The 10088-nt window shown below is 35.5% G+C and overlaps 1 protein-coding gene and 1 pseudogene across 2 annotated transcripts; both read right to left on the minus strand.

Annotated features, from left to right (window-relative positions):
* Window positions 1-179: 179 nt before the first annotated feature.
* Window positions 180-4342, minus strand: LOC106348640 (serine/threonine-protein kinase Nek3). Of its 2 annotated transcripts, none has more exons than XM_013788406.3 (15): window positions 4093-4342; window positions 3398-3523; window positions 3217-3283; window positions 2872-2937; window positions 2733-2779; window positions 2602-2647; window positions 2440-2520; window positions 2301-2343; window positions 2167-2216; window positions 2020-2101; window positions 1877-1926; window positions 1718-1791; window positions 1585-1636; window positions 1146-1505; window positions 180-1058 (listed from the first exon to the last, which is right to left on the minus strand). In XM_013788406.3, the coding sequence occupies exons 2-15, from the start codon at window positions 3481-3483 to the stop codon at window positions 450-452; spliced, it is 1713 nt and encodes a 570-aa protein (XP_013643860.2). In that variant the 5' UTR covers window positions 3484-3523; window positions 4093-4342; the 3' UTR covers window positions 180-449. The 2 variants fall into 2 exon arrangements, with proteins under 2 accessions (XP_013643860.2, XP_048591167.1); XM_048735210.1 differs by having other exon boundaries at window positions 3398-3525; window positions 4096-4306.
* Window positions 4343-7108: 2766 nt separating this feature from the next.
* Window positions 7109-9776, minus strand: LOC125610021 (annotated as a pseudogene).
* Window positions 9777-10088: the final 312 nt, after the last annotated feature.

Below are 10088 nucleotides of genomic sequence, written 5' to 3' on the forward strand. Positions count from 1 at the left end.
TTGTGGATTGGTTCAACTTTCTGGCATAAACATTTATGTAAACTGATCTACGATCACCTTCAGGCCAGAAAGTAAGTTTATACGCTTCAAATCTTCTTGTTTAAACAACAATGGCCTCTGACCAAAAAAAACAACAACAATGGTCATTCAGAGAGCTTCTCTCTGTTGAAGACAACAACTACTTAAACTGCAATTTATACTTCTCTATGTTGTTTCATAAGTTCTAATGAAATAAAGATTACAGAGATAACAGAAAGCTGTATGTTTTTAATATCAGTCTTTCTTGGAAATATCATCAGATACAGAGGTTAGCTACAAAGAACACAGCCTAAGTGTCGAACAATTTCTACCAAATCGTGGAAGACGAAGCATCATGCCCTCAACAAGTTTCAAAAAAAGAACTTAGAACCCTGTCTTTTTAAACCTTCCTGCTTGCTACACCCTGATGTTTAACTTTCCTGCTTACTAGTACTAGCTTCCTTGTAGCTCTTAGACAACCATATCGCTGTTTCTCTAGGCGATACCTTTCCCGGACCAAACGGTTTCAGCAACACATTCAGCTCATCATACCTCTCGTCTAGAAGCAACCTCGCGCTGAACTCAAGCAATCCCTCAAGCGCCTCAGCACGTTGTCTATACGAGCTAGGGTCAAATCTCTGTCTCCTCGATGCGCCTGAAGAAGCTCTGCTCGATGCACCAGCAGTGGCATTCTGATCAGACAAATCGCCGCCGCTCTTGGTTTCTCGTTCTGGTTCAAGCGTGAACTTGTCTTTTGTGATTGAGCAGTCTAGCGGTTGCTGCTCCTCTGGAGGAGGCGGGCTGTATGATCCTCTGGAGGAGCCTTTGTTCTTCTTGCGCACGACGGGAGTGAAAGGCATTTCTTCGTATGAAGCTAGTGGGAACTTGATGGTGTCGATTCTTGGAGAGTTTACGGACACGTCTGGTGAGTTTAGCTGATGGAGTATACCGATGTTTGGGGTGTAGAGAGAGTCTCTTGTTCCTTTTGCAGGTTTGTGAGAGACAGGTAAGGACGCTCTACGAATGGTTGCAGCTTGTTTCTGATAGATCAGATAGAGAAACAAATATAAATCAGACAGAAACAGCAATTAGTAAGATAAGGAGGAGTATCTGGACAAATGACTAACCAGACCACCACTCTTAGGCAGGTTTGATCTGTAAGAAACCCCTGAGTTTTTCGAAACAGCGGGTCTACGAACAGTTACTCTACCAGTGTCGTTAGCAGACAAATCCACTGGCATGCGGCGGTGCAAATACGTGTGTACTGGTTTAACAGAAGACAAAGAATCTTCCTGGTCAACAATGAACTTGCTTGGACCAAAGCTTATGCATTTGCCAGAAGAACGCCTTCTCTGCTCAGGAGGATAGCTGCTTCTCCTTGCGGATTCAGATTCTGGTTGCAATGTATCGTGTCCCCGGTAGCTCAGCTTGAGAAGAACCTTTTGGACGTAAGGCTGAAGCAGAGGGTGTCTGAGAAGATCAGAAGCCTACAGAGAAGAAGAGAAAATGTTACTCTTCAGGTTTTATACAGCTCAAAAGCTTAAATGATCACAGGATTGTGCATACGCTTGGTCTGAGTTCTGGATTCTTCCTGAGCATGCTTTTAACCAGACCTCGACTGGAGAAAGCAGGAACGCAAAATCATTAAGAAGCTCTAATAGGTTTCACGTTACAAAAATAAGAATATATATATACTTACAAGCCAGTAGAGTATTTCACAGGAAGTGGAGCAACGATCGATCTGTTTATTCTGTTGATCAGCCCTTGCATGTCCTAAAATGTAGAAAGTTGAAATGAGTATCAGAATGATTAACATATCAGAACATGATCTTCAAGGTGTAGATGGAGAAGAATTTACAAAGGCTTTGAATGCCGGTTTCAGAGACGTCATCTCATATATACAACATCCTGAACAAAATTGAAAAGAAGAATAGACTCAGATTAACGTTATTGCTATCTTGAGGAGAAGTTAGTATCTTAGCCATGGATGAGAAAACTTGCCCAGCGACCAAATATCAGACTTTGATCCGTAGGGAATATCAGCAAGAAGCTCAGGGCACATGTAGCTTGGCGTTCCGACCACCTGGTTTTGAAACAAATCAATTTCAGTCTGAGACCAGAAACAAAACATGAGATCTCTCTACTTACAGAGGAAGCAAGGTCATCTGATGTCAAGATCTTGGCAAGTCCGAAATCACCTGCAGAAAAGTCATTAAACTCAACTTTTCCACACGAATTGCAAGAAGGATAGAACTTGACATAAATTTGTTAAGCATCTTTACCTAAGCGTATATCATGATCCTTTGTCAAGAATATGTTTGAACACTGTAATCAAACAAGTAGATTTTGTATTAGTAAGTTTCAAACACAAAGACTATCAATAGTCTGTGTAATGCTCGGAACCAGACATCAACCACCAACCTTGACATCGCGATGGAGAATGTGATTGGCGTGCAAGTATTCAAGAGCCATCAAGAGTTGTACCAGCCACTTGCAGAGTTTCTAAAAAACAAAGGAAGAAGAGAGATTTAGAACTTTATGTATTAATCTAAAGCCTTTCAGAAAGCAGACTTGTGTAAACACCTCTTCGGAGAAGCCTACGCCGTTGGCTTTCTTTATAGCTTCTGCCCTGTAATGGAAAGGAAACAATGTATCAGAAACCCCGTGAGAGACAAGAATAGACAAAATTTTCTGAGAAGGCTACAACAATTTACATGTCACCGCCTTTGCAATAGCCTATAACAATGCACACATAGCATCCCTGAAACACACACACCAGAGATCCAGTTATATACTTTTACATATACAAATAAATCTCTAATTAAGTAAAACATAGAGGCTTAGAGAAGGTACCTTTTCAACCCAAGAATCTTTATATTCCACGATAAATGGATTTCGTATCTTTGAGATTAATTCCATCTATAAGAAGATAACAAGGAACTGTTAATCACACAACCATAATCTTTGAGTTCCTATAAACCATCAGCACACACTCATATTCCAAGTAAGCTTTCATCTGGCAGTGGTATAGATTGATTAGCTTAATCAACAGTCTAGTAGCACTTTACTGTGTTTCAACTCAATACAGCAAAACAAATATTATTCATAAAGACCACTGGGATAAGAGTTTGCCTCCCAAACAACAAAGGGGTCATCATGGCCTCATGAAAGCAAAACACATTTGAGAGTAGAATTAACCTCTTGGTGAGCAGATCTTCTTGTTCTACCAGTCTGTCGAGCCAACCGGATTTTCTTCAAAACATACCTTCAAACATCAAAAAGACACACACAAAACAACAGAAAATCAATTGCAGACAACATACACACATTAGATGAAAACATGGAAGAACTAAAGTCTCGTTTCAGTTCCATTTCTTACAGTTTCTTCTCATGCTTATGCCTAACGAGAAGAGCAGACCCAAAGGACCCTTTCCCAATCTGCTCAAGAACCTCGTAATGCTCCATTGAAAAGCTCCTTATCAAAAACTATCTTCCTGTATACAATCTGAAGATAAACAGAAACAGCAATGATGAGACTAACTCAGAGCAATGATGAGTTAATCTCAGCTCTCAAATCATGGTTGTTGTGAGCAAACACTAACCGTACATTTCCGGACACATATAAAGGGAAGAAAAGTAGGTTCAAAAAGGTGATAGAAAAAATTTAGTAAGCCAATAAAGTGAAGTCTGCACGAATCTTCCCATTTTTTTCGTGAAAAATCGCCTGCCGACCCACCAACCAAAACTTAAATAAAAAAGTCAAATCACCACACGAAAATGAGGATAGAGAGCTTAGAAAAGAAAGCTACTCCCACATCATGAAAATTGACTCCTTTACATGCCCACTTAACACACAACAAGAAAATCTTCAATTGATTTTTTTTTGTCTTGTTAAAAGCTCAAATCTTTTTTTTTTTTGGGGTCAACATTAAAGCTTAAATCTTTTATTACAATAATTGGTCCTAATCGCTTCTACTCTCCAAAGACTAATCAAGTGTCTATGCAAAGTAAAGGAAGAGTCTTTGAGTTCGAGTTCGAACTGAGAGAGGAGAGAGCTAAGAGAGAGGAGCAAACCTAAAAAAAAGCAGCGTCGGTGAGAGATTGAAGGAATGTGCATTTGTTTCCAGAGGAGAAGCTACAAAACGGCACCGTTGCGGAGGAAGAAGTGACTGTGGGGAGGAAAAGTCATCGGAAGCTGCTTCGCCATGAGACCTGCTTCTCTCCTCTCTCTCTCTCTCTCTCTCTCTCTCTTTCTCAGAGTGAGGAAAACGACAGACTTACCGTGAGAGACGTATATCGACTTTATTTTATTTCTTTGTATAAATAAAATAAATATCCTGACGCTTTCTATTTAATAATATAAAGACTATTAATTGTTTTAATGTTACGACGGAAATTATTTTTTGTGTAGCGTTTTTCTTGAATTATTGGTCTATTTATAATTTTTAAATAGAAATTTCTTACTACATGTCTTTTTTGTCATAAAAATAGTTTTTAATAAAAAAATAATTAAAATAAAGTTTTAAAAAAATAAAAATAAAGATTAACTAATCTAGATTAAGGTTTATAGTTAAGGGATACGGTTTTGGGATAAAATTTGAGGATACGGTTTTAGTTTTAAATTTAAAAAAATAAAATATATATAAAATTTTCAAAATAAAACGAGTTATTTTGGTTATTTTATTCTGGGAGTTATTTTTGTGACAAAGCTTAAAAAAAAAGACTATTTGAAAGTAAAAATAAGGGGTTAACTAATTTAAACTTAAGGTTTAGAGTTAAGTGATAAAGTTTTGGGGATACAGTTTCAAATTTAAGAAAATAAATATTAAAATTTTCAAAATAAAGAAATTATTTTGTTTCTAAATATTATTTTTGTGACAAAAATTAAAAAATGGTTTGTTGAGAGAATTGACCATTTCTAAATGCGAACGGTAGTCAGCAGCATCCTCTACTGGAGAGAATGAAAATTACAAATAAAAAAAAAATCGTTAGATATTACAAAAGTACAATTCATTTACGCCTAATAAAGCTAATAATGTATATATGTTTATGTCAATTATGTTCAAATGGTAGATTTAAATCTAATTTTATGGTGATCAAATATTTGTTTAAATTATCCATTTATAATTAAAAATACTGATGATTAAATAAATGTTTTAAAACCATTCATTTGCATAACGAACATACTTATGATTTTAAAATATGAAACCTAGCTAGAATATAGTAATTCTCTTGGGCAAGAATCATCACTCACATTTTGGTATATTACTTAGCGTCATGTATATATAACTTAGTTTAGGTGGATCATTTAGCATTATATATAGTATAGTTTAGATGAATGGTATAATATCAAAATTTTATGATGTTTTGGACACATCCTAAAATGTTTCTGATGGATGAGGACATGCGAACCATATGTTTTTCGAATACCAAACCTGTCGCATAACCTTCTATGGGAAACGCTTGCCAATAAGTGAACTGATACCTCCAAGAAGTCCAGCAGATCTATTCTTCTGTCATAATTTGGATTTGATATCTCAGCCTTGTCCTTGCAATTCACGGGATAACTTACATGACATAAAGTATATTCGGTAAACTAATTAAAGATTTAATCTTATTTAGATGATATGTTTTATGTGCTTGTATAATTTCATTGATCTTACTTCTAAAAAGTATACTATTATTGACTCACTTAATGTGTCGTTGTTAGAAAGACAAAAATACAAAATAGACAAATGACCGTTTTGAGATTCACATGTCTATAACATATAGCACAGACGATAATAAAAAAATTTGACCAAAAAAAAAAAGACGATAATAAAGTAGGTGATAATATTCAAGTATTGCAGATTCGTGCAACCTGACTCTCAAACTGATATACTAATCTGAGTAATGTATTTTCTATAAGTTTCCAAATTCTCCTTCACCTTTAAAACAAAATATTTTCTCATTTGGTTAAGACATTATGTATTCTCTTGTCTCAATTAAAATATTAACATTTCTGTCCATTTTTTTCTAAAACAGAACTTAGATATTGATACATTGAAAAAAAAAATATTCTCATGACCGATGTAGCTCAGTCGCCGCTCATTCTCTGTGTAGTGTGAATTGTATTTTAAGATAGATTTTGTCTTGTAAAATTACTAAGCAAAATACATTTTTTTTATTCATGTTGGAAAAAGCTTTTTACCCCTACTTGGTTAAATGTCAAAATATAAAATTTTATAAGAAAAACTAGTTAGCATTTCGTGTGTGTGTGTGTGAATGTATAATATATATCTTTCCACTATAATAAGCCAATGACAAATTATATGCATGTGGAAGAATTATAACATTTGGTGAAATATCAGAAAATAATCAAAGATATATGGATGATGTTTCTGTTTATCAATGTGATGTGATGTTATATTATGCAGGTCTCGATATTTTTTAGCAGATGACAATAATAATAAAAACAAGGTCGTCGTCTCTGGATAATATACTTCTCGTCGGCCATGCATTATAAGAATAATTGTTTTTTTCAAAACTTTGTTAGTTGTGTGGAATTTCGTGTTGTTGAATATGAAACATACGACTTGATTCAAACCTAATAGGATATTTCTAATTTTCTATATATCACTAACAGCAACAGTGCCGTCTCTATCATTGAGCTTCGAGGTTCCTAACAGGTACTATTCTGTAAAAGAACAACTGATCACAGCGACACAGGTAAGTAATACAGTGTGTGTGAATAAAAAAACGTACGTGGGAAATTGAGTAAATTCTCCAAGTAAAGTTCACGAAAAAGTACTGTTTTCTTACAGCATTTTTTTTTACAACATTTCTTATTAAAAAAAAAAACTATCTTATCACTCAGAATTAGAATTTGACCGGTGGTTTATCATGTTCAGCTGAATTTCAATGTTTGTCGGTGCACGTGTGCGGTCCAACCACGATGGTGAATAACGTTACCATTTTACTTTTCACTCATGCGTCAAAACAGTAAATGATACTGTTCATAAATATATTAATTTTTCATGATAACCAAAAATGAAGTTTCTGAAGGAAGAAAAAAAAGAAAGCAAAAAAGGAAATTAAACTGATAATATTTTTATTTATTAGAACGCAAGATCAAAGCTGAAAATTGTTCATTGCTTTTTTCGCTGGCACCATCTACATGCATGGCTGTAGGAATATCAGAATCTCCGGATCCACCCCGGTTTTCCTTGGGTCGGGTTCTAGCTCTTCGACTGACGGTGTCGGCTGTGACGGTGGTGGTGGTCCCTGTGGAGGGTTGGCTGTACAAAGCTGTAAGTTGGTGAAAATAAGGACAAGTCCTTGAGTCAAGTGGCCTCTTCTTGTTAACATCTTTGTCTTTCTAAAATACTTGTTGATGTTTTCCATTTCTCTTTGCATCTCTTGGCACTTCTTTTGTACCCAACCTCCAACATTTTCTTGGATATTCTTTCCCACAGAGGAACAGCTTTTGTGGATGATGATGGTGACGATACCGGATGTCATCTTTACGATGATCATCATCATTCATGCTACTGATACTGCGTCTGATGTGATAAGAGCCAATACCTCATCCCTAGGCCATCTCTTGCCAATATCACCCTGTTCATCACCTTTTGGAGGTTTTGGATTTTGGTTTTAATTTTTAGGGTTTTGGGTGATTGAAGTGGGTTCAAGTGAAGGGTTTGTAGAGTTAGGGTTTGTTGAAGGGATGATGAAGTTTGACACTTTCTGCTGCCTTGGGGTTTGATAGAACTAAGAGAAGAGAGTCTTGAGAAGGGTTTGGACTTTGAACCTTATTATTCCATCATCATGGTTATAATGGTCTGTAAACTTGGATATGAACTTGATGATGCTGGGTGTTCTATCACTAGCCATGGCTTGTTCGTGTGCTCTAATCTCCACCTCTTTGTTTAAGCCTCTCCATCTCTTGCTTCTTCCAAGCTTCCTCTCTTGCTATTTTTTCTTCTTCCTTTTCACCATATCCTCAAGAAGCTTCTTATGCATCTACTCTTGTTGGGCTATCACGTTCCTCACAAGACCCTCACAAAACCCTTTCAACACACCAAACCTCTCCTTCTTTTCTTCCTCTTCCTCTTCTTATTGTCCCTCATGATCATCATCAAGCTTGCTGATGATGATGACTTCGCATCATCTTCCACGTTCCCCACTTTTCCAACATTATCAATAGAGTTCATTTTATCCCTCATTGATGATTCATCTACTTGACCCTGATCCTGATGATCTGTTTTGTCCTCCAACAAGTCTTGTCCCGTTTTCTCAACGTTTCCTTTCCCTCTAACGAAATGTTCGTCTTGTTTTGGTTATCCCCAACTTCTGATGAGACGACATGCTCACCACCAGCATGACCATGATGATAAAACTCATCAACCTCACTAAATAGCCTATAATTTCCCTTGTTGTAATTGCTCATGTGATGAGCATAGTGTTGTGTTACTATGAAATATCTTCTCTCTTCTTCTTCGAATTTCTCTTTGCATTCTTGTGGACTCCTCTTAAACCCAACTTCTGCCAACTTTCTACATCATAATTTCATAAACGACATAGCACCATTAATTATGCGAATTATACATACACGTATACCATAAAATATACAAGTATATAATCATCAGAATTATTCCTATATATAATATATATGTCTCCATTTAGTTTCATCATTCAATTTTTAAAAATGGAAATAAAATTTTACGAAATGCCATTTGTGTATCAATAATGTACGTATTAATGACCAATCTTTGTTAACATCAAAATCAAATTTCCCAAAGTGTTTTATCGAAAGAAACAAGATATATCTAGTCTATCAAAATATAATTGAGCGCAGATTTGGAATTTTAGTCAAACTAATGTAAACAGATACACACATAAAAAACACTAAAGAGACTGAGCTCATGTCCATATGCGTAGATAGAAATAGATAAACATTTGTTTGTGCATCTATTAGAAGTATATTTATATGTGTGTGTGGGTTAATTTTGTATTACCTTGAGTATGCTCCATGTGAATTCAGGGAACCAATTCTCCACCGTAGATCTGAACCTAAGAAGGGCCAAGGACTTCATCACTACACCATGGATGATGGTGATGGTGACGATGATTATCGCCATCGTGATCTGATGACCCATGATCCCACTCAGAAGTAGCACTACTATCTTTGATGTCATGGTGATGATGGTGATGGTGATGGTGATGGTGAGTGATCTAGGGCCTCAAGGTTCAACATATGGGCTTGGTGATTAGTGTTAAAAGAAGCGAATGAGACAGGAAAAGGCAGTGATCTTTCTGCTGCAGGTTGATGCGGAGGAGAAGCGGAGGAGGTGGCTGTGGCGATGCTATGAACCGGTGGATCGGCTCCGGTACTCCACGTCAAACATTTTTATTCTGCTTTTCTTCTTTTGTTTCACCTAGCTATATTCACATCGAAATGTCTCTTTTCCCTCTCCATTTTGGTCTCTTTTTATATTGTCATTTTATTAATTTCGAGGGATATAAAATGAATTTTAGAAAAAAATATCTGAGGTAATTAGTATTAGGCCACTAATGAATAATTATTGTTTCCTAATATCCTAACCATGGATTGTTTTGTTTTATTTTTTTCTGGTTTTAGTCTATATATTATTATCAAGCTCAATATAGAAGAAAGTTCCAGAACAAATTATAACATTTGAAAAAGTTATAGTAAATTACAAAGAAGAGAATGCTTTCTGTTTTGGTTCTATCAACTTTATACAGAATATTGGATCCATCCTCGAATTATTCGGAATATAGTAGATGAAAAATAAAACAATTGACTTCAAGGTATTTTTTGAATTGCGGTCCAGTTCTGTTCTGACGAAAAAGTTAGATTCTACTATAGATGAAAAAAATTAAGTCTACAAATTTGTTCTCTCGTTATATCAAAAAGATATATAGTTAGCTCTAACAATATATGTTTGTTCTTACCGTTCCATATTATTATATCTAGCCATAATGAAATTTAAAAAAAGACTAAATATAAAAATATTTAATTCAATTTACCAAAATGGCAAGACAAGGAAAATATTAATATAAAAACATAC

Source organism: Brassica napus, chromosome A6 (genome assembly GCF_020379485.1).
Source record: "Brassica napus cultivar Da-Ae chromosome A6, Da-Ae, whole genome shotgun sequence".
Classification (NCBI taxonomy): domain Eukaryota; kingdom Viridiplantae; phylum Streptophyta; class Magnoliopsida; order Brassicales; family Brassicaceae; genus Brassica; species Brassica napus.

Bases quoted from the DNA above. Each gene is read 5' to 3' on its own strand.
- LOC106348640 (XM_013788406.3), bottom strand. From the start codon at position 3,483: ATGGAGCATTACGAGGTTCTTGAGCAGATTGGGAAAGGGTCCTTTGGG. The intron at 3,284-3,397 runs GTAAGAAATGGA...TGATGTTTGAAG, and splicing joins CATAAGCATGAGAAGAAACT to GTATGTTTTGAAGAAAATCC. The intron at 1,059-1,145 runs GTTAGTCATTTG...CTGATCTATCAG, and splicing joins TGCCTAAGAGTGGTGGTCTG to AAACAAGCTGCAACCATTCG.